This window comes from Cavia porcellus, unplaced genomic scaffold, assembly GCF_034190915.1.
Source record: "Cavia porcellus strain 051 isolate PalLab524CR breed Dunkin Hartley unplaced genomic scaffold, mCavPor4.1 scaffold_1, whole genome shotgun sequence".
Lineage (NCBI taxonomy): Eukaryota > Metazoa > Chordata > Mammalia > Rodentia > Caviidae > Cavia > Cavia porcellus.
Genome location: NW_026947484.1, coordinates 182,588,715 through 182,613,823, shown reverse-complemented (window position 1 = coordinate 182,613,823; position 25,109 = coordinate 182,588,715). Strand labels below are relative to the sequence as shown.

General features: G+C 35.5%; 1 protein-coding gene across 3 annotated transcripts in view; it reads left to right on the top strand.

Moving 5' to 3' along the window:
• The window catches only part of Slc44a1 (solute carrier family 44 member 1), a 181,593-nt gene that overhangs the window by 72,550 nt on the left and 83,934 nt on the right, over positions 1–25,109 (top strand). For all 3 annotated transcript variants that reach the window (XM_063224411.1, XM_063224409.1, XM_063224407.1), the window contains exons 4-5: positions 6,718–6,854; positions 17,376–17,460. In XM_063224411.1, the coding sequence (XP_063080481.1) occupies positions 6,718–6,854; positions 17,376–17,460 (222 nt within the window). The remainder of the gene's footprint in view (positions 1–6,717; positions 6,855–17,375; positions 17,461–25,109) is intronic.

Here is a 25,109-nt window from a genome sequence, read left to right as displayed (position 1 = left end):
ATTACAAGCATGTACCACAATGCCTGCCTACTTCACTGATTCTATTCCTGTCCATCTTAGTTCATTTTCTGGTGCTGATACTTAAGGTTGGGTAAATTATAATCCATAGAAGGACATCACCAGCCTCATAGGTTGCGTTGCTCACAGCTTACTTCACTATTTCTGTTCCTATCTATCTTAGTTCATTTCTGCTGCTATAACATCGTATTTGGGATTGGGAAAATTATAATCAGTAGAAGTTTTTCTAGCTCACAGTTCTGGAGATTTGGAAGACCAAGACTCAGGGGCTATGCCCAGTGAGGGTGTTCTTCTTGTCATAACATGGCAGAAGCTTTCACATAGTGAGTAGATGAACGTGTGTGCTCAGGCACATGGAAGAGACCCAAATTTATCTTTTCACCAACAGCCCACTCCCATGATAACTAAGCACTATCTGATAACAGCATTTATGTATTCCTGAGGACAGTGCCCATTTCTTAGTTACCTCTTGAAGATTACACCTCTTAATGCCATCACACTGACAATTAAGTTTACTGTGTGTTTTTGAAGTTACAAACATTCAAAACATTGCAGGGGCTGTGCAGTATGGGGGTGGGGCTTATGAACATCATCCAACTCCTATCACCACTATCTGAACTTAAATGTTTGAAGCTGAATTTCTGCTTTGAACTTGTTTTTCTCCCTTTAGCTTTGTAATTTTAGTTAATTGTGTGTTGCAGTAGATTGGGTTAGTTTAGGTTGAGTTTTACCAACTTTGGTGTCCTGGCCCCAAAGATTATCCTCACTATAACACAGCTCTTCCTGGGGCATCTGGGCCCCACCTCAGATGAGATGACTGGATTTCTTTTGCTGGCACTCACCCCACAAAAGATAAAAGGCCTCGCTGGGCGAACTCCACTGTGGGTGGTGTGTATCTTTGGGCTCCCAGCGCCTATATTTAGTAATACCAGAACCCTCTGTTAGATTGTGGTGTTTTTCCTTTTGGTGATTCACTCATGGCAGCACGCTCTGTAGAAAGTGGCTATAAATTGTAAATTGATAGGAGATAATAATTGGAAAAATCATCAGACTCCATTTTTATCCCCCTCGGGGGAAGACGCGTGTTAGGAATCACTAAAGCAGAAAGCAACAGAGGGGTTTTTCAGCCAGCTTTCCAGCTTTAGTACTGCAGTGCTTCCGTCCTGATTAGGAAGGAGAGCAGCCAAATTCGGCAGGAGGTGGCCAGCAGACCCAGTATCTGCTGGCCACCTCTTACTCCAAAAAGCTGCCGCAGAGAGTTGCCATGGCAGCAGGAGGCAGTTTAATGGCAAAGGCTCATCTCTGGAGCAGCTCTCTGTGCCCCAGCCGTTCCCTGTCTTCCACCCCAGGGGCTGGTTATACCAAGGCATCGCTGTACTGTGGCCATTTGCGGGCACGTTGCCTAATGGAGTGGAGCTGTAAGATCCTCCAGATTCTAGGGACGGCTGCTTCTATCCCTGTGTCTCCTGGGCACAAAGCTCTTTGATGGCCCACTCTATCGTCGACTCTATCAGATTATTTGCAGTTCCTTAAATATGCTCTTTCATGCCTCTGTGCTTTTAGGCATTGCAGGTTTCTCTGCCTAGTGTGCTCCCTTCCCCATCTGTCTGGAAAATTCCTACTCAGTTTCAAAATGTGGCGTACACACTGCCTCTTCCTTTAATGGTGCCAATAATTCCTTGTCCTCCATATAAAACTATACAATTTCTACTGCCTTCTCAACCTTGCCACATGTCATGGTTTTGAAATGACTGGTTGTACTTTGGTCTCTTCTTTTCTGACTGTATCACAAACTGTATGGATGAATTTTGTATCCAAAAGGCAGGAGTACGCAGTAATAGCTGTTGAATGAGTAGAGTATTTTCTTATATCATCCTATTTATTGCTAATTATATGAGCACTGTTACATGACCATGTAGTACAGTGTCGTGGCCAGATCAGCTCTGTCTGCTGTGGGGTGCCTAAGGATTGACCTGATTTAATCTGTGAATCAGCAATCTCGGGTTCATTTTATGTTACATTTACTCTCACTTTCCAGTTTGAGTTAGACAGAGTAACACTTGACAGTGAGCCTTTCCAGGGTTCAGGTCAGTGTGGCTTTATTTTAGTTGCCTGACTTCTAAATCATTCCCTCATTTGGTGAAGCAGGATGTTATAAGAACAAAGCCTAAAATGCTTTGTGACATGAAGTAACTGCTTAGTATATCATTTTCTTTACTTTCTCGTATTGTTGGTGAAATAAGTAAAATGGGAAATAGAGGTCTAAACTAGCTGTAAACCTTCCTGAGGTGGTATCATTCAGTTTCATCTTACTACTCCCAGCTCAGCTTTGAAAGTCAGCTCTGTGGTGGCCCTGGTCCTCCTGGCGCTCCTGTGGTTGAGCGCCCTCCTTTCCCTCATTGCCCTGTTTTCATCTGTCGTCCTCCTGTTCGCTGTGTACACAGACCATTTTACTTAGGTGTTTTTCCTTTTCCTGCCTTTTAGACAACTGTACGTCAAAAGTTTCAATGAAAGTAAACTTATTTCCTTTCCCTCAAGTAATCCTACAGGCTGCCTCAGTTGTAAAATATGTTAGTGTGTATTCCTCGCTGTTCTCAGTACTCGCTTTGCATTTTAGTCTGAACTTTTTTCCTGACTTTTACCTCCAAAGCTTTATTAGGCTGTTTTGCAGCTCCCTTTACATCTGTCTTCACTTGTCATGCAGTCATGCTGTGTGCATGTTGAATGTGCCAGTGTCTGCAGGTGTCTGGGCTGTTTAGTGTCCAGAGGATTTTTCTGTTAGTGCTTGTCATCTTCCTTTCCTTCTCACTTTTGGTATTTTATTCATTCCAGTTCCTCTAACAGCCATAAAATTTAATACAATTATTATTAATAGGTCTACCTAAAGACCCACTCAAAGTAGCAATGAAAAACTAGTTCTTAAATTAGAGCGTGTTTTAAATTAGCTTTTTCTACGTTGGAAGAATGGGAACAGAGACCAAAGTGTGTAAACGATATAGCCTGGAAGCTGATGGAAAATTCATGTGACCATTCCTGCCCTCATCATTTGCTGGAGTGTGTGTGTGTGTGTGTGTGTGTGTGTGTGTGTGAGAAAATGAGCTGGGATTTGAGGAGTCTTTTATTTTTGCACCTTCCGGTTGAAAAAACTTAGTTTTCAGCTTTGTACAATTCAGCAGTATCTTCTTATTATCAAGAGATACAATCTAAGACATGGAAGCAATACTTGAAACCGGGGTTGGTACTAAACCCTACCTTCTGTCTGGCTATCAGTCTATCTGTTTTCTTTCAGATACATACATACCTATGAGAAAGTTTAACTTATAAATAAGGCGCAGTAAAGGTTAACAACAACCAGTAATAAAATTGAACAGTAGTAACAAGATATTCTAATAAATGTTATTGAAAACTTACAACATTTATTTCTGCAATCTTCCATGTAATATTTTTAAACTTTGATTGATATAGGTAACTGAAACCACAGAGACAGAAACTGCAGATACAAAGACACTACTTGTAATCTAGTCTGCTAATACCATGCTTATTGAGTTGGTTATTTCACTGTTTTAAAAAAACCTTGCTGTATACAGTTATTTTCTTTTAAAATTAAAACTGCAACTAAGATAAGGATTATTTACCTAAGGGCGTTTTCAAATTAAACAGCAAGCATGTGGTACCGTTTTTATTGAACCATCCATGTATGTTTGATAAAAGCACTTTTCCTAATCTATAAATATTCAGTTAAATACTAGTTTGTTAAAATGTGATTATTTGTAAACATGTTGCCACAGATTAGATAAACTTGAAAATGCTCTGTGTGTGTGTGTGTGTGTGTGTGTGTGTGTGTGTGTGTATGTGTGTGTGTGTGTATGAAGTGAGACAGAACTTAATATTTCTCAGACAGTGGTAGGAAAGGTGTGGAGTATAAATGTTGTATGTATGCTTTCGGCTGTAAACTTATGAAGATACCATTTCAGTATTTTGTGGGTTTTCCCACACCATGTGCAAGAACTTCCAAAGGTTCAGAGTTAATTTTACAGTGCTGTGTAGTTATTGTAGAATTCCTCTCATTCTCTTCTTTTATTTCCCTTATGCCAGACCTATTCTAGAGCCTATATATTTCTCAAGAGTAATAATCTAACAGTCATAATCACTGTCAAATATATTATTCTTCCAAATGAGGACTAAATATTAACATTGTAATCCTGTTTTATGCCTGTATTAGAAAGTGTTGAGTTTAGTGCCTGTCAATCTGTAAAATTGTGAAAGGCAAATAATTTCTTAATGATATCAATCACTAAGTGCACACTGTACTTTAGGTGCTTGATAATTATCAATAACATTAGAGCAAACTATAAGTAGGTTTTATAAGTAAAGAAACTGGAACTCAGAATAATAGATCTATTTTTCAAGGTCAGAGAACTCTTAAGAGCCAGAACGCAGGTGCAGGTTGATCTGACTAAAACGTGCTATAAGGCCGCTGTTCAGTCACTAGTATAAATCAAAGGAATATGTTTTAAAGTAAAATAAAGATATGAGAACACTTTGTACCTTGGAGAGTGTTAGGGGCACTTTGGGGCTTAATCTTGGTTTTTCTTTTTTTTTCAGTTTTCCACCTAATTTTTCACCTTGGGTGGGATAATTGGGCAATGCATCTATCATCAAGAGGTTATTGCTGATCAAGGTTAGGCCCAGCTTCAAGGCCCTGGTAGTTTTTGGCGGTTTTTCTTTTTCGTTAAGCCTGTTTTTTCTACTGTCATGTGACTTCTTCAGATATTTCTGGAGGCATTACTTACCACTTAAAGCTACATACTCAGCTCCTCTCCTTAAGCCTAGTTCTAGTCTCTCACCCCAAGATACCACAGTATTGTCCTGAAGATAAAAAGAGTTAGTATATATTCAGAGTTCAGTACAGTATCTGTTACACAGTAAGTACCCAGTGTTGATTTGCATAATTTTTATGGATATTGTTTATTTATGTGTACTGTTAATGATGTTGTTATTAATGGTAGTGGTGATGGCCATGATAGTTGACTTAAAGGTTTTATGACATTCTCCTTGGAGAGCTGAGTGTCCCTTTCCAGAGTTTGGTTTTGTGCCATTCACTGTGCAGGGTCCTAAGCATGGACATGCTCAGCCAGATGCTCGGGCTAAATGGAAGTGGAAGTCATAAGGGAATGCTTGATCCTACCCAAGTTTGCTGAAAACAGTAGTACACTTCACATTAACTCCTTGTCGTCAGCCACAGCAGCTTCCACAAATCCCACTTCCAAACCGCATCTTTGTTTTTCTTTGTATTTCTTTTATCTGTATGGAATATTAATGGTTTTGGACTTACTAATGAGGTGTTTTATATATATATATATATATATATATATATATATATATATATATTCATTTGATTGCTTGTACCTGCCCTTTCTGTTGACTTCCCGGCCTTCTCACCACACTGGATGGTGTACAATGTCACTCTATTTGAGGGCTCCTTCGTACCTTTCCTTACCTTGCTCTCTACTTAATGTTTCTTCTGTTATCCTTTAACACATAGTGTCAGGGCCCAGGGATATAGCTCAGCAGCATAAGTGCCGCCTGCCAAACACAAGGTCCTGAGTTTGAGTCCTGGTACCAAAAAGCTAAAAATATATAGTGTCTACTACTCCAGCACATGTATTGATTTTATGGTTTTTGTCCTAATTTTCACATTTAGCTGTATTTCCTGTTGCCGTTTGAGTTGTATTGTAGGAAAGGCTGATGACAGATAATGTGATTTTAGAAAACCTACCATGGACTTCATAACACTGAACCCGTGGCTGGAGTGTCTTAACTCTTTCTTTCTGCATGAAAGTAGTCCTTCTTACAGTCCCCCTCTTTGATCTGTAATAATGCACTCTGCTTGTCTCAGGTATTTGGGCCTCACTTTCTCCTCGGGAAGGAGGTATCATCTGTAGTCTTACTCACCTCTACTTGATCACATTGAAAGTATCTGCTGTATTGAAAGTTCTAAATATATTCCCTTTTAAAATTATGAGTGTACAGGATACAAAAGATGATTTGGGACTTGGAGGTTATTTTGTCTACATATAATGAACATTTTAAATAAATGATATTTATTATAGTTATCTTAATTCTAGTTTGCATTGTTTCTAGAGAGACTTCTGAAAAGTAAAATAAACTAAGACCACTTTATTCTAATATTCATATGACAGAAATTTTGATGCACTTTTCTGTAGTTTCCATTAACCTTACAAATTTAATTCAACATATTAATATATAAATACTCATATTTGATCATTTTTATAACTACATATTCATTAACTGAAATTTGTAATTTATATAAGAACTATAATTCATATTATATGGCAGTACTGGCATATTCCTATAATATTTTTGGTGCAGTTTTAGCAACATCAAAACTAAAGTTGATGATTTCCAATTTTAAAATCTGTATGTGCACATCACAAAAATGTAAACATCAGAAAAACATTATAAAAATTGTAACTCCTTTTATTACCCCACTCCTACTGTTAACATATTTATAAGTAATTATTTTCTAAAAATTAACTTAAAATTAGGTTTTTGAAATGTTCCTTGTGAAGGAGTATGGACTCGATGTTCTTTGCTTTTAGGTTTAGTCACATGCACAGTAAGTAACCCAGAATGTAATTGTGAATAATATTTCAGCTTTTTTTCTCTGTGCCCTAGGTATGTATTCTTTTTGGATCCATGCAAACTGGACTTGATACACCAGAAGATCAGGTCCGTAGCACTATGTGTAGCAGCATGTCCAAGAGAAGAATTGAAAACTTTGAGTGATGTCCAGAAGTTTGCAGAGATGAATGGTGAGATTTTAGGCTATACAAATCTACAATCCAGTTACCTATAATAACTGTTAAATATTATGTGGTTATATTTTATTATAAAATTTTCCTAGTTTTAAATAAGAGAGAAGAGAATTGAAATAATTTTAGATTTCCTTATTAAAAGTATCAGACTCAACCTAGGGAGTTGGTTGAAACTCTAGATTCCTGAGGTGTGGCAGGATACCTGTAGTCCTAGCTACTGGGGAGGCTGAGACAAGAGGATCACTTGAACCTGAGTTCAAAGCCAGCCTGGGCCATATATTAAGATTCTCCTCTTAAGATAAATCAGACCAACCAAACAGATGAAAACTCCAAACATTTATTGTCTCACACACCTTTACTCAAATCAAAACAAAATTTTAGGTATCTGGGCTCTTCCCAGGGATATTCTTAGTAGGCATTTAGCCTTGGGAAATGTATATTTTTTTAAATAAATATTTCAGGTGATTCTGATGTATCTGTTGAGTATTTGGGAATTACTAGACTCTATGTAACATTACTAGACTCTAAACTCTATGTTTCACTCTATGTAAAATTTGGATTGTTTCCCTTTTTTCAAGTATTGATTAAAAGTATTTCAGTTAATATATATATGTATATACTTTTAAAGGCTATAAATAACAGGGTAACATATGTGTATGTTACAGGAAATTTGAAGTTTAGAAAAATATAAAGATGTACAAAATCAAAATTCTACCATTGGTTCTTTTTCAGTATGTTACTATATGTATAGTTTCATGTTCTGCTTTTTAAATTTAATATTATGTAATGGCTGTTTTCAGAGAATAGTTTTGAGGAACTTGGTGGTTAAATGTATGGGAATCAGTTGAGAAAACCAGTGGAGTCAGTTTCCAAAATCTAGCACTGTTACGAGATTCATTTCAAGTGCTATTCTCAGCTCCACGGTGGCTTACTGTAGTTCTCTTCGGAAATGTTTTTAAAACCTTTCTTTGTGGAGGGTCATGTACTGATGTACCCTCCAGCCCATGTTTGTTTTGCTTTGCTTTGTTTTGTTTATCATCCTTGAGGCTTCATGTCTGTGCTGTGTGTGTAGGATCACTCAAGCCCACCCACATCCAAAGCTAGTTCTGGTTCCTTGGAGCAGAGGCTGACTGAGGAGGCCACCTGTTTTGACTTCAGGATGGATGCAGAAACAGCCAGGGTTGTCACTGTGCACACATCACTGTGGCTGTGTGCTTTAAATGGGGCCTGGGCCTTCTGAAGACAGCAGAAGTGGATACGCCTGTCCTACCACTCCCTCCTGTCAGCATAAAGTGGTGGGAAAAGGGGATAGGATGGATTTGAATCTGGATTTCAATTCTGATTCTGTCACTAACTCTGTAATAAAAGGTAAAAGCACTTCTCTGAACTCAGATTTCCTCATCTGAAAAAGTGTGAGTTAAAAATAACACCTCTTCTTAGGTTATGAAGACTAAGTGAGATGATGTCTACAGAGTCACTAGCGTGTGATGAGCACTAAATGACTAAGGTCTCATTTTCTGTTCCCACATGTCCCTACACTACATGTTTGTCTTGCAGAACCCTATGCCAGAACTATTGGCCTTATCACTCTTGGGTTTCTGAAGAAAGGCTGAGTTGTACATTAAGAGTTTTTTAAAATCTTAAACACAGTAACATACGTACCTGGTAGGTCCATGGCTGAGTGGTTAAGAGCACAGGCTTTGCAGTCAAATCGTCTTGAGTTCAAATGTTGCTCCCTCTGCATAACAGCTGTGAGACCTTGGGCAAGGTTCTGCACCTCTCCCTACTTTAGTTTCCCTATGCTGATAGGAGGATAATGTCTGAAACTAACTTATCTCATTAGCATTGTTATTATGAGTCAGTAAGAGAAAAATGCTTAGGGCGGTATCTGGCAAACACTAAATAGCTAAAAATAGTGTTGGTTGCTGCCTTTGTCCTTAAAGTTCTACTTGGGGAGTGTTAATAGTCATCCCAACACTAATCTCTTTACTTACAGCTTGCTTAATTACTGCTGCCATATATGTTCCCAGAGTTTCACTCAATGCTAATTCATTGCTCAGAAATCATCAGTAGTAAAGTTAATAAAATAAAAATCTCTATGGCTTATACTGGCATTCAAGGTTATGGTCTAGTCTTGAGCTGCCTTCCAACATGTCCTCCAGGCGGATAGGAGGTGAGTGTTGGTGCCTTGAACCCAAGCTGTCATCTGAAGGGCGGGGAGAGAGCTAGTTCCCGGTCAGCTGTGTGGCTTGCTGAGAAACTCCCTTGATGAGAAATGGCCTGTGCTACCCTCTGGCAAGCTTTGTTTCCAGGCCAGCATCCTTCTAAATAAATATGATACTGAATGTGGTCTCAGTAGAAGACCCACCTGGTGAGTTTTTCAGACCATATGAAAATCTTCCATTAAAAACAAATTACAGATGCTGGTGAGTGTGTGGAGAACTTGGACCTTTGTGCACTAGGTGAGAATATAAAATGCAGCTGCTATAAAAAATGTATGGCAGTCCCTTTACAAATTAAAAATAGAACTAGCACATGACCCCAGCAGTCTCACTTCTGAGTATCTGTATAAAAGAATCGAAAATGGGACTGCAAATATTTGCACATCTTGTTCATTGTAACATCATTCACATCCAAGATGTAGAAGCAATTTAATACCCAGAGAAATTTACAATAGATAAATAAAATGTGGTATACACATATAATGAAATATTATTTAGTCTTGAAAAAAGACGAAAACTTAATCACATGCTGCAGTATAGATAAAGCTTGAGAGTATTATGCTAGGCAAAATAAGCCATTCACTAAAGGTCAGGTGCTGTAAGATTCCACATATATGAGGTCCGTCTAGCAGTCAAATTCATACAGATAGAAAGTGTGTGGTTGTCAGGAGCTGTGTGCAGGATACATTAGAGTGTTGTTTTTTTTAATAGGTAAAGGGTTTCAGCTTTGCATGAAGAGAGTTCTGGAGATGGATGGTAGTAGTGATTGTACACAAATGTGAAAATAATTAATGTCACTGAACTATACATTTAAAAATGTTATATATTTTATGGTATGTATTTTTTACCATAATTTGAAAAAAACATACTTGAAAGAGAAGAATCTTGTTTGAGGTAGTAACTTTTTAATACTAATTCTAAACCTTATTTTTAAATGCAGGGTAAAATAACATGTTTCCTACCAGAATGAAAAGATAATATAAATACTTGTCATGAAAATTTAAGTTTCCATGGCAGCATTTAAAACTACTGTTTAGCCCAACCGTCCATTCATAGGAACTCTTATTATCTTTAGAAATTACTTAAAATTTTATAAGAGGAAACTCTTGAGTCTTACAGCATGTTTATAAGAAATAACATTTATTAGGCAAATAAAATATTCCCTTACATCTTTGTTTCTTTCAGACAAGAAAGAAGAGTTGTTTTCTTGGATACTTAGAGTTTGTGGAAAGCCTTTGTCAAGTAGAATAGAGAGTTTGGAAGAAATAGCTGGAAATCAGGTTGGTTATGTTAGCTACTGCCTTAATATAGAAAGATTTAAAAATAGGCAGGAGAATTTAGATGAATCTAAAGGTATATATTCTAGGATGTGAGTTGTGTCATTGGTATACAAATAAATGTGTTTTATTATTGTGGTTTATAATCTATATATAACATAAATATCATAAATATGTGATCTAGAAAACAATTTTTAATAGTCTTTTAAAAATTGCAGTTGCCAAATATCATAAAGACTCACTATCAGAATTCTCTGGGTTCTCTTGAGGTGTATACAGATTTATATGGGACAGGATTATGCTGTGTTCATCTCAGAATATCTGGGCCCAATATAGGAACTCACACAGGAGATGTCTATAAATGGTTTTGGAACGAATGGTGGACTGAATTTGCCTACTTATCCTTAATACCACTTAATAATTTCTTATTCTCACAACACACTTTATCCTCCATTCTGTATCTGTCTGAGTTGCCACCAGCAGGCAAATCATTTAGCTTCAATCTAGCAAGAATTGCTATGAAATCAGTTCATTTTATTCGTTCCTAAATACAGTAATTTATCTTATTTATGTATCTCTTGTACACTTTCTCCATGTGATTGCTCGTACCTTTTCTTCACCCAAGTCCTCTTAGGCATCATTTGTGCTAACCTTGTGCCCTGCTGACAAAAATGAAATTATCTGATATGAAGTCCCACACGAGTTCTTGTTTTCAGCAAGGTGTCAATTCCATCTTACTTTCACTTTCCTTCCCGCCAGTTTCTCATGAATAGATTTATTTCCTCATTTATCATTATTTTTGAAAATACAAGAAATGCATACTTTCTAGCAGGAAAAAAATGACTCCTCCTCCTGAAACTTATTATTCTCGATTCAGCCATACTATGAGATGGCGAAGAAGGGAAGATAGTTCCTGCCCAGGCAGCTCTCTCTTCTCTCTCCCTCGTTCTGGCCCAACGTTTCTGTGGTCTGTTCGTCCACTGTCGCCATTGTTTGGCATGGACATCTCAGTTTTAGAAGATACGGTATTTAACCCCTGGGTCTGTTCTAGTGTCCCATTTATTAGTGCTTAGTGTGTGCCATGCTCTGGGCCAGATGCTTTGTCTTTCATTTTGTTCTTTCTCTGCTGTCTAAATTCCAGCCAGCAATTTAGAAGTGGGTATAACATGTAAGTTAGAGACTCACTGCATGTTCTCAGTTGGTGGTAATATTTCAGATGAGATTGTAACTATCTTTTCCATTACTCTTACTAAACTTTTTAAATATATATTTTGTCTCTCCAGTATGATAGTAAACTGGAAGAAATCTCATTTTCCTTTTATTGGCAGCCTTTTTTATAACTTGTGAAAAAGCACTGTCATTTAAAAATACTTCTTAAATACACTGCGTGACATATAAATATGAATTTTTAAAAATATTTTATTTTATTATTTTGGTACTGGGAATTGAACTTAGGAACTGGTTCTTGGCAGGCAGGTGTTTGTGCCTCTGAGCTGTGTCCCTGACCCTTCTGAAAATTTTTTGACCTGTCATTTGGACTGTGTTCCCATGTTGAATAGAACCATGTACTGTAGTTTAGTGCTTATTTTAGTGATACTGTTTTGCTATTGAAAACTTTGACATCTGTTCAGATAAAAGTCACTATTTTTACAAAATAATAAGCCTATTGATTAATATTATCAGGTTGTTAGGTTCAATATCCATAGACAATCGGTATATTCCTCTTTTCTTAGCTGTCAGTAATATAATACTTTAAACCATAGGATTAGTATGAATTTTTGGTATAGCAAATAAGGTTGAACTCAATAACATTTATAAATAAAGAAGTAATCAACTACAGCAATTGAATTCATTACCTCTAAGTCAGACAAGCCAGGATCCTTAATTGTTTAAAAAGAAAAAAAACAGTTTACATTCAGTAGTACTATTAAAACTAATTGCTTCAATTCAATAAACATTACACATTAAATATACACCAGAAATACAAATACAGTCCCCATACTTGTTCTGCACAATACCTAGCAGTCTTGCATGTAGAGAGATGTTCAAAGTTTATTCACTCAGCAAATATTGTATATGTAGGATGTATTGCTGGTGGCTGACGACTTGATACCACATCCCAGCTGGCTCATTTCTGTATAGATGGGTGCTTCTTGGGTATTACAAATATGTCCAGGCTTTTCATGTACAACTAGAAATTGAAATTGGAAAAATGTCTTCCATTCTTCTAACATGTAAATATACAGTGATTTCTTAATTAGAAAAGGCAAGATTAAATTTACTGGACTACATAAGGCAATACGATTTGTTTTTCATAAGGAAAACTGATGCTCTGGCAACTTTTTTTCTATTCATTGCATATTTCTAAGTCATTTTTAAGGCTTCTTTTTATACTTAATTTTAAGGTATCATACAAATATCACTCAGACAGTAAGTTAAACTAAACCTTTTTTTTGTTTTTGTTTTTGTTTTTTTGTTGTTGTTGTTGTTGTTGTTGTTGTTTTTTTTTTTTTGCGATATGGTCTTGCTATGTAGTTCAGACTTGAACTCGCTGTGTGGCCCAGGCTGGCCTCAAACTTGTAGCAGTCTTCCTGCATCAGGTGCATAGCATTACTTACGAATGTGTGCTACCAAGACCAGCTTAACAAAACTCTTAAAGGAAAAAGAAAGCCTGCAGCGTATCAGCTCTTAGTTTTATGTTTTATTTATTTGTTTGGTAGCATGGAGGATTGAATCCAGGGACTGAAGTTTATGAGTCGAGAAGTCTCTACCAAGCTCCCTTGGCAGCATTGAGACGGGTCTTCCTTAGTTGTTCAGATTGACCTTGAATTGTGACCTCCTGCCACAGCATCCTAAGTAGCTGAGATTACAGATGTGCTCAACTGCTTTCAACTTAGTCTGGTGTTTTCGACTATTAATTCACTACAAATGGAGCTTTCACCTGCCGATGACCTCAGGCAGTTTTTGTAGTTATTTTTTTATTGTCACAGAAGAGCAAGAGCTAAGGAAGGAAACTGTTCGCATCGAGAGTACAGAGGCCAGGCATGTTGCTGACAGTTATGCACTGCAGAGGACAGCCCCCTATAGCCAAAATGTCCTAACAGCAAGACTGAAAAACTCTATTTTAGATAAGTCATTCTGTGGTGAACAGTGAAAAGCAAATGAACATCATACATAATATGTAACGTCAAAATATAATAATTAACGTCAGGTGTCTGTTGTATTCAACAGATAGATTTTGGGTGCTACCCATGTACTAGGAGACCGCGATTCCAGATATTTCAAAAGATAAGGCCCCAATTCTCAAAACACTCACATTCTAAAAATGGAGATGATAAAAATTATAAAATGATATGTAGTGGCTTAAATAGTGCTAAGTGACAAATAGCTTTTCTGAGTGGACCAGAGAAAGCTTGACAGAGATAAAGGTTAAGTAGTTTGCAGAGGCTCTGCTTGGTTTTAACACTCACTCACATGCCAGTCTTAGGAAGGGCAGGCAGAGCAAACTGCATCTGAAAAAGCCTGGAGGCTTGATGAACAGCAAGAATTGATTGTAAGCAGTTCATTGTATTGTGATTAGTCTGGGGTTTTAGATAGAACTCTTATTTCAAGAGGCCCTGGAATCCAAGGAGTGTGGACTTTGTGAGACTAGGACTGTACGGATCTGGATTTTACAAAGACCATTGTAAAGGTCATTAGCAGGGTGGAGATGAGGATCCCTTTGGGAGAGGATTTAAACTGACCCAGAAATCATGAAGGTCTGAGATAACAAAGGAAAATGTGGTTGCCAGGACCTGATAACTTAACCTCCTTCAGTAACGTAGGATTATAGATAAAGAAGACAACATAAGGGACTAACAGCACGTTTCATCTTGAGATTTCCTAGAGGCTGGACCCATTAACCAGGATAGAAAGTAAGAGAGTGGGTAATAAAAATAATTTTTCTAAAAGCATACTGGTTTACGTTTTGGTTTTTTGTTTGTTTGTTTGTTTTTGTCTTTTTTGAGAAGGGGTCTCACTATGCAGTTCAGGCTGGCCTTGAGCTCACTTTGTAGTCCAGGCTGGTCTCAAACTCACAACGATCCTCCCACCTCAGCCTTCCGAGTGCTGGGATTACAGGCGTGAGCCACCACACTCGGCTAAACATACTGGTTTTGAGGTGCCTATAGAGCATATAAACTTATTTGCTTATTGAATATCTTGTCTGAATATGATTATTAAGAATGGTACAAAAAGAAGCAAATAAATTAAGAGTGTGGAATTCTATCTCTGCTTATACCAGTGATTGTTTGTAAAGCCTTCAAAACATTACTTCTTTATTTTCTTTTTTTCCATGTGTAATTTTTTGGATTGTGGGATAGAAATCTTCTTTGGAAGGTACTGACCTGAAGAATAAATAATTGGACATTATGTAACATTTGAAAAATTATAGTAAGCATTGTGGAAGCTAAGCAACCCCTTATCTTGATAAATGTTTATGTACCCATGTTAGATTCCTAGGATCACTCATTTTGATAGTATTGGAATAACATTGTCTGAGTTGCATGGATTGCCTCTGGTATACTTCAGATAAGCTTTTGTTTTTAGTTCTTGACTTTTCATTACTCACCTATGGTTTTGCATCATAAGGAAAATTTGTCTTACTCTTTATGTCCAGACCTTTTGTGCTAGGTATTGTTTAAAAACAAAACAGATGATACTTTTAAAATGTACACTGAAAATGCGTTAACAAATAAGCATAAAAAGAAAAGCAGCTGTAAAGTGTTTGCCTCTGCATTATTGCTTTAGTGTTCTTCATTGAGTCTTCTCTGTCACCTCTTTGAGCAGAAAGCATATAAAGTTTCTCATGATTGTTGCTGTTAACACACTCTGCAGATCTTTTTTCTTTAATCTATTTAGTACAGGATCTACTTAGTACTGGCCTGTGTCCCAGAAGACCATCAGAGATAAGGCTATTATCCTTTCATTGAATATTATCCTGGCATAGTATTTATAAAATCGAGCTCAGTTGCACCTGCTGTCCTCCCTTTTAAAATGAAGAAAGGGTGGGCATGGAGATTGTGTTCGCTGGATTTAGATGAAGCAATGTGTTTAGCACTGACACTGCTTTAGTTGATGTCTTTTATATTTTGCAAATGGATTCCATCTTAGACCCTGAAAGAAATGAGTTGACAATTCAGACCAAGAATTTACAGTCATGTTGGGGTGCTCTGCAGTTACTAACACAGTTGCTGTTTTTCCATAGCAATTCTAAAGTAGAACTCCGAGATATTTTAGCGTTAATCTGAAATGTTTGTTTGCCATTGTTGTCATATTCTTTTCAAAATTGCCATAAATAGAAACCAGTGGCATTTATCTTTGCACATGAATAATTTTTAGAAGAGTTAAAATTATTTTTTTCTTGTGCTACTGGGTATTGAACCCAAGAGCATGCTAGGCAGATGCTCTAACACTGAGCCATATCCCTAGCTCAATTATTTTTGAAATACTTTTCATTAAAATGGATCGTCAAAAGCAGGTTTTAAAACATCATCTCCTACAGAGTTTGTCAAACCCTGAAGAATAACTTTCAAGTTTCAAAATATTTTTTGTATTGTCAAATTAGTTGAATTATCTTTGTTTAAAATATATGCTATATTTGTAAGTGTGCTATTATGGCCCATATGCTTAAACACTCAACATGTGGTTTGCTGGTTTGAGTATTGCTGAGTTAAATGAGTTTTTGACTCTCTAGTTTTTGAGTTTTGATTGATTGAACAAGTTATAAATGAAATAAATTCATTCCCAATTCTTTTGTCCCAACAAATCTGGCCATATTCATTTTTCTAATTCCATTCCATTTTCTGCTTATGTGCTCATTACGTATATTTTTCATAATTAGTGTTGACATCTGTCATTTTTATTTCACATTGTATTTTAAGATTTTTCTATTGTGGTATAATGTAGAAGTCCAGTATAATACAAATGCAAAGCTATTCTGATTTTACTTAATAATAAAGAATTTTTCCTGATTAGCAACCTGGTAGGAACTTCAGTTAATCAAATATAAGTGGTTTATGTGACAATGCAATAGATTCTCAGCAAAATTAGAGCTGGAACCCAGATCCTTCCAGTATTCTAGTTACTGTGTTAAAAATTAGGTCAGTAAAATAATACATACTAGATTTGGTAGATTGCATCCATCTAAATATTCAATATTATTTAGTTATGTGTCAGTCATATAGTCAGAAAATGTATGGTTCTTTGTGTAACCAATCTAAGATTAAATTTGAGCTATTTTAAACTTTGAAAACTGAAAATCACCTTTACCAATTTATCAATTTGTTCAACATATTTACAGTTAGGGTGTTTCTGATTTTTTTTTTTTTTTTTTATTGGTACCAGGGATCGAACTCACGACTGCCTGCTTGCAAGGCGGGCGCTTATGCTGCTGAGCTAAATCCCCAGCCCGGTGTTTCTGATTTTTATGTACAGATATACTACTTGAACATATACGCTCTATGTGGCAAACTTAAATATTCAGTAATGGGAGAATTAGGAAAGAGCGGCAGAATCAGTGGCTAAGCATAGGCTCGCTATTCAAAGAGATGTGTTTAATCCTGGCTCTGCTACTTACTTGCTTTAGTTTTTGGGCAGGCCATTTTCGTATTGCTAAACCTCTTCTAAATGAAGCTTTATGATACCTGACCTATACAGCTCTAATAAATGATTTATATGTATATATGGCATCTTGTATAAAATGACATATGGCAGACATTCAGTAAAGATACTTTCTTTAGTACTTTGTGTTTTTATCTTTCATATTATTAAAATTTGTACATGAATTATATTATCAGTAATTTCAAAGAAGAACCAGTTTTAAATGATTCAGGACTGATGATATAGATCAAATCAGATTCTTACTAATTTTATAATGTTTAATGTTTGTATGTGTAATATTAACAAATTAAAATGAAACAGTAAGAGAATTTGTCCAAACTCTTTTTTTGGAAGCTAACATATAATTTTTCTTTCAACAGGCTCAGCACTATGTAGCTACCACATAAAGCCTTCTGAATATACAAAATCTTCTGATTTTTGCCCTAAACTACCAGTTCCAGCGAGGTAAATTTTATTGCAAAGTTGTTAACTTGTAACTTTTGTTTTCATAGGTGAGTTTTATATAACACGTTATACAGAAAAAATAGTCACTGAATGATGGCTATAACTCAAGTCTGCTACTTTCACAGTAACATTTTAAAAATAAGAATAGATATGACGATATAAATATTTTTACCTTTTAAGAGTACACACACACAATTTTTCTTGTTCTAATATTTAAAAAATTGAAGACTTGCTTTTGTTTTTATTTTTTTAAAAAATTTTATTTAAAGAAAATAAACAAAACAGTAAAAGGGTACAAGTAATACAGAATTTCAAAAAAATAAACAGTAAGAAATCACTAAGTTAATAGATTACATATTATCATCTTAGAAATAGTTGTTCAAGTTACAAAGTTAAAGCATACAAAGTGGACATTCAAACAGTGACACTGCAAACAGTTGTGTTCAATGATCTAACAAAAACTTAATAATTTAGTCATCTTATACACCTAAACATACTTGCAGTTGTGTCCTTTAGAACACTTTCTTTTCCTCTCTTTTTTACAATAACATTTACACATTTTGGGTTTTATTACTCCCACAGTTCTTAGACCTTTTTTTTGTTGTTTTTATTTCTATACTTTAATTTTTAAGTACACAAAACTGCCCAATCATTATCAAACCAGCACCAAACTTACAAACCAAGTCTGATGTTTCCAAACAGCCTTTGAGGTTGATCTTAGAAAATATCAGAATTATTTTTTAATGTACTATGTAAATTTTAAAACTATGCCAGTAATTATTCTCCATGGGTTGTTTGAGGTTGTATTCTTTAGACCCTTTCTATTAGATAATTATCCAAGGTCATATTCAACTTTTTTTTATGAAATACTTACTGAGTGCAGTGGGTATAACAATGGCATCAGAAATGTTCTTTTGAATACATAGTAATTATAAGTAAAGCAAATTTTAAATTAGGGGTTTTTTAAATTTTGAAGCATTTTAGACTATATCCTCAGAATTATGTATGTGTACATATATGTGGGTGTGTGTGCATACACATATACACACTTTGGAATATGTCTGATCATTTGGGGGTTCTTGTTTTTTCTGAGACAAAGTATCACTATTATAGCTCAGGCTTGTCTCAGACTGCAGTCCTCCTGCCTCAGCTTTCTGACTGCTAGGATTGCAGCCACACATCACCATCTGTGGCTTCCGTGGTTCTTTCCTTGTGTTTCTTCATGATACTGGGAACTGAACCTGCGCCCTCAAGTATGCCAGGAAAGCACTGTATCGCTGTATCACTGTATCCCCAGCCCTGGAATGTGTCTGATCTTGAGATCCTATGTGTTTATTGCTAAATGTATGACATAAATAAAGCTGGCTGTAGGCCACTTACATTGTATATCAGTATGTAATAGTGACCAGCAGAGTGAAAAATATTTGAGATTTGAAACCACAAAATTAGACCAGATCTACTTTCTTTAGAATTGCTTATTGCTATCATTTATGCTTTAACTTCAATTTGAAATTTTCTGTTGGAAAGTAGAAAAAAGATACATCAGTTAAATTGATTTCTAGCTCTTTTCGTCTTGTGAAGTTGCTATTGAAAATTGAAATTTAAAGCCTTTAGACATAAAAGTAAAGAGACTATTTAAAAGATACTCACTAAGAGATAACTAAAAATTATGGCCTTAGCAAGTAAGATCTCATTCATGAAAAGTAAGATTGTTTTTTTTTAAATTTTTTTTTATTTTAAAGAGATTAAGACAAAAGAGGACATAACAAAGCAGATCAGATCAGAACAATGCAAGTAACACAGCATTTTACCACAAGACAACCCATAATTAACAGTAACTACCGTAGTGTCTCTTTCTCTGAAATAGTTGAGCATAGCTTCATATATGATAGTATCAAGCATAACAAAACAGTATAAAACCATTCAAGAGAATGAAAGTGTTATAGGGCTTTCAGAACCAAATAGCAGAGAACAAACAATGGCTACTATATTATCTCATTTTCCATAGAAAATTTGTTTAGATTATCTAATATCCAATAAGATATAATGGGATAGAACCAAAGGCAACAACAAAAAGCATAGTAGGACTTCAGAGTAAGATGATACTAAATCAGCTCTGACTATTTTAATGTCTTCTTTTCTTTAAAATAGCTGTTTATACTATCACAGGTAATAAAATCAAACAAAAGTAAGATTCTTGAGGAAGTTGTAACAGTAAAGCAAAAGAAGTTCTTTCAGCAGAGTCATGGAACAATATTGATAGAAAAGCAAAAAAAGCTCCATACATGTATCTATATATGTATCTATCCATCTCTGTTTGTTTTAAATATACACTTCTGTATAAAATCATTCTCTCAAAGGCAAACACATTAGAGAAGGACAGGCAGAAAGCTTGACTAGGAAATGAGGTTGCTCTGCTCATACACCTCGCCTCTGACCTGACTGCAGCATGGAGAGCATGCCTGTCTCTGCCTGTAAGGTGCTGCAGCGCTGGCAGGACGCGTACCTCTCACAGCATCCAAAGGACATTACTAGAAGACGAAGCAGAGTATTACGGGTGTGAGTATTGTAGGTGGACAGACATGGCATTTAACAGGGTCATCATCTGTGTCACTTATATGCAATGAAACGCTGAACCCGTACTATCTGAAAACTGACTATACACTGTGCCTAGATTACACATAAAGTTTCTTATGTTTTACTTATAGTACCTCGCAATCTAAGTACTTTATCCCTCGTTTGAACTAAGCCTGTTCAGAAGTAAGTAAGAAATGGCTAATGGAAGGAAGGTAAATTTAAACCTTATAAATAACAATTACTTAGCAAAAAAAGTAAAAGGATATGATAATAATTTTCTTTTAATTAAAAAAATTGATGATTACCACCCTCCTCCACACATAGATGCCAAGTCTCCAAAAATGAGTAAGACTTGGCCTCTGTCCTTAACTGGACTCATAGTCTAGTAGGTTCTTGGGTTTTTTTTGTGTTTTGTTTTTTTTCCTGTTTTTTAAGAAGACAAAAAAACTAAGCAGAACTGTGAGGCAGGCAAGTGGCCCTCAGTATCTTTTACATCTCTTTTGCTATGCTAAGAGTATCGTTGTGAGACAGGAGTATGAACCTTGAGCACAGATTATTTTGGGAGTGAATTCTAAATCACCCTTTTTATTTGTCAGTTTAAACCGGTCTCTTAACTTCTATACATCAAGTTTCCTCAAGTATAAAATGAGACTATTCATACTCTCACAGAAATGTTTTAAGACTTAGATAATATGTGTTATATATCCGTTATTGTTCAGGGCAACTAGTTTAGGATGTATCACTTATCTAAGCTTGTAAAAGCTCTTTCCTCTGCTCCAGCCTTGGTGCAGTTGTTGTAGAGAAAGCATTAGGAACTAATTTGTAATGAAACACCAATGATACGTAATAACCAAATGATTACAATTTCTAAGAATTCTAAAATCAAATGCCTAGAAAGAGCAACATTTTATTCAAATCCACAAATCTATTGGTAAATGCCAAGTATGGTAACAATATTGGGAATAACTGGCCGTATGCTTACAAAGCTGTCATGTATAGCCAGAGAAAACAGCACCAATGGAATCAGATTGCATAAATTCAGTTCATTCATTTATTTGGGTATCTCTGGAAGATAACAAAGTTACATGATCCTGGGCAGTTAACAACATGGTAGAGAAGTAAGAAATGAATAGCCAAGAAAAAATGTTACTTATTCCTATGTTTTAAATTGAAGAGTCTCAAATCATCTACTGTGTGCCAGGCAAGGTAACTAAGTTTCTCAGAAAATCTCTGCAGCTACTGCTCCTGATTTGTAGATGAGAAAGTGGGAAATGAGAGGTTAAGTTGTCTAAGGTCACACAATTACTGTGAATTAGAATTTGATTCCTAGATCTTTAGAATCTGTACCACAGTTAGTGGGGTTTTTTATTCCCCCATTTTGTTTTGGTTTTGAGTACAAAAGTAAATGAAAAGAGAAAATTGACTTAAGATAAAATACATGAAAGCTACCACATTGCTATTAGATTTTCATTCCTTTATTTATTTGTTCCCTTCCTTTTGTATGCTATAGGGATCTTGTTAGAGCCCTTGCGTGGTATTCTTTCATAAATAAAACTTTTAGCTTTAGAAATCATGTCTAATTGTTTATTTTTAACCTGATGTTCTGAAATAATTTTATTAGATGCAGGCTCCTGCCTTCTCTTATGAAGGCATATGGACAAGAGTTCTCAGGCACTGTTTGTTATACTTTAGGGAGCTCATTAACTGTGATAATCTGGCCTTAAAGGCAAATGGACAGTGTGTTTGCAAAGGTAAGATACAATTTGCCTATCAGGGTGAATTTTTAAAAATCTTTGAAAGATTCATTATAAATTTATTTTGTTCTTATTGACTAATGTTTTAATAATGCGAAACATCATCCATTCCTAATGGGACTTCACTGACTTCTTAAAAATTCAATGTTCAGTAGACTTTGAAGGGTAGAAATACTTACTGTAAATAGAATGCTTGTCCTTCATAATTAAGAAGCACAAATGTTCTATTTAGGTTAGATACCAAAGAAGAAATTATCTCATACTAGGTTATCATTATTTTCTCAGAGGTATATGAAATCAGCTAATTCATTTTAAGTTCATTATATCAAATGGAATTTAAATGGTAAAATATTTGACAAATAATGTCACTGTCCTATTATTTATATTTTAAAATAAAATAATTTGAGAATCTGGGAATCTACTCAGTGATAGAGTACATGCACAAGGTCCTGAGTTGGGTTACCAACAATGAAAACAAAAATAAAAGAGAAAGACAAGAAATAGGAGAGAAAAATTAAATAATTCAGTATCAAAAAAAACATGGCTGATAGAATTAATTTTTTGTTTGGGGAAGAGCTGAGAAAAAGAGTGACAGACAAGAGAGTCCAGTGATTTTTACTTCAAAGTTAAGTGTTTAATTTTATTTTTAATAATATATTCATATATTGTCTCCTTTTATTTGCCTTCTCTATTTTCAGTTTGGATTAAGAGCAGAGGGATTAAGAGCAGATTTTAACTATGAGCTAGACAATGCAGTTTATCAGTTCGTACTAATTTTATACATCTAAATTTAGAGCTTTCAATTTTTTTAAGTGACAAAGCTTAATCTATAGCGTAAAAGATTGTTATTTTTCCCCAATGTTTGGTGGATAATGGTGAAAATATTCTTTATAATTGGGAAAATGTTTATACACAGCATTAAAAATAACTTAAAAGGTTAAGTTCAAAGGAGATATTATTCAGCATTTCCACCTCAATAAAAATGCATGGTTAGAATTTTGAGAATTTCATGCTTCCCATTTTGAATCAACTAAACTCATCCTGAGTTAGAAAAGCAGAGAATATTGACAGTACTGGCTATGCTGCTGCTGTGTAATGTAGAGTTGCTCATTTATTAGTGTGCTCTTCCATGATGATGATGATGATGATGGGGGTGGAGTAGGGGGTATAGTGGAGGTGTTGATCTTTACGAAATAGTACTTACTCCTACCCATTCGTAACAGATGAAGGAACTGAGAAAGCAAGATGGAGTGGCGTGCAGCTGTGCAATGTTAGAAGAACTTAGACTGTTATGCTTATCAAACAGGAAAAAGGAAGCAAGTGAGCAAGGCTAAGGAAATTAGTGGATGCTAAGAAGAACAAAAGGACAGCAGTACGCTAGAGGTCGAGACATTTTATGTTCAAGATTAGAGGCAAGTGAGTTTAAGCAGAGGCTACTTCAGAGATGAGAGGGTAATATATCCAGAGGATGAAGGTATAGATAATTATGGAGCAGAAAAGATTTTGTTTTGGAAGATAGCCAGATTGTAGTTCAAAATATGTCCTTAGACAGAAGAAGCATTAGCTTGGCAGAATTAGCATCTAGACAACATCAGAAAAGGAAGTTGTAAGGAAGAACAAAATTGCCCCAAATCCGCCTTCCTTCCCAAGGAAATTTATAGTTAATCCTTTTTGATTCTTGTAATATTTCTCACTAAATCTGTATCACCTAAAAGTGTTCCTAGGGCTGGGATATAGCTCAGCAGCACAGCAGCTGCCTTAGCAAGCGCAAGGTTGTTAGTTCAAATCCCAGTATCCCCCCCCCCCCACCAAAGTGTCCTATAATTTAATTTTTTTACACCATTAATGAAATAAATTTTGGTCAAAATAATCACTTGCATACTTGTAATTCCAACTTTTCTCAGAATGCTGTGGCTTTCCTGCAATGTGTAAAGCAATGTCAAATATTTGGCATTAGGTTTCACTAGTACTGTTTTGGAGGTACATACAAACACCAAGGGACACAACATTTTTTTCAATGAATTATTTGAGTCATATTGTTAAATCATTTTTGGATATATTTACTGAAGCATAACTAAGGTAAGGCTACATCTTTAAAATTATTTTGTTTCAGTAATTCTAACAGCATGAAAATTATTGCTTATTCTCACAACCTTTGGTCCTCAAGATTTAAGATAGTTATACTTTTTATTGGAAAAGAAATATTTTTTGAGAAAGGAAACAAACTGTTTTGCTTTAGGTTATACAAAGTTGTTTTAGCAAAAGTTAGCAAAGTTGTTTTATCTTGTTTAGCAAGGTATTAACAACTCAGGAATTTGCTACTCAAGCTTGCAGTCTTATCCACTAATTAGACCAAAATGCAATACCAACCAGGACTCAGAACACATTATATTACTTTAATCAAAAATGTTGTTGCACCTGTCACTGATAGTCTTATTTCCTTCTGGAAATGCAGGATCCATGCTAGTGATGGCTAGATTTTAACTTAATCACATGTAAATGTGTATTTGTGCATGCAGGCACATAAGGACTGTCCTGGAACCTAACAAATCACAACCGAGGCCGCAGTCATAGTCCTTTGTTTCAGGTTTTCTCATTGATGAGATGTGTACTGTCCTCTCAGAGCTGGAGCAGAACCATGTTGTTATTACCAGATTTATGTCACAGCTCACACAAACCTGTGTTCCTTCACAAGGCAAATGTGGACTAAATGTAAATGATTAAATAATTGGTTATTTTTCCTTTTTTTGGACACTTACAATCTTGAGATCATTAGTTATAAGTAAAAGGAAAAGAAAATAGCCTAGAGTCCCATGACTCTAACAAGCCAGATATTTTTTCACTCTGTAAATTTCTTTTTCTGTTGCCAGTCTTATATCTAATTTTTATGCAGAGATGCCAACATCATATTACTACATTGTGTGCATTTCCATATATTAGTATTCATAGTTACTTTTTAAGTTGCTGCATATTATTCTATATGTTGATGTCTTGGCATGACTTTGTTTATATGAGAGAAATTATGTTTGTGTCCCAAATACCTTTCTTTATTAATCTCAAGTACACTGTTTTGTTAGAGCAAGCAATGTATCAATGGTGGCACATTTCCAGTAAAACCACTTTTTTCTTTCCTTTTAAATTGCTCATGGTACTAATTCATTTTCCGTTAAATAAAGTATGTGTTTGTAAGCTTTGTCACCTGCCCTTGACTGGCGGGTTGCAGGCTGAAGGGTCCAAGTGTTTGATTTTGCTTCTGGTGGTTATGTGTATGTATGTGTACGTGTGTGTTTCTTTACAGAGGGGAGGGTAATGTCTTCT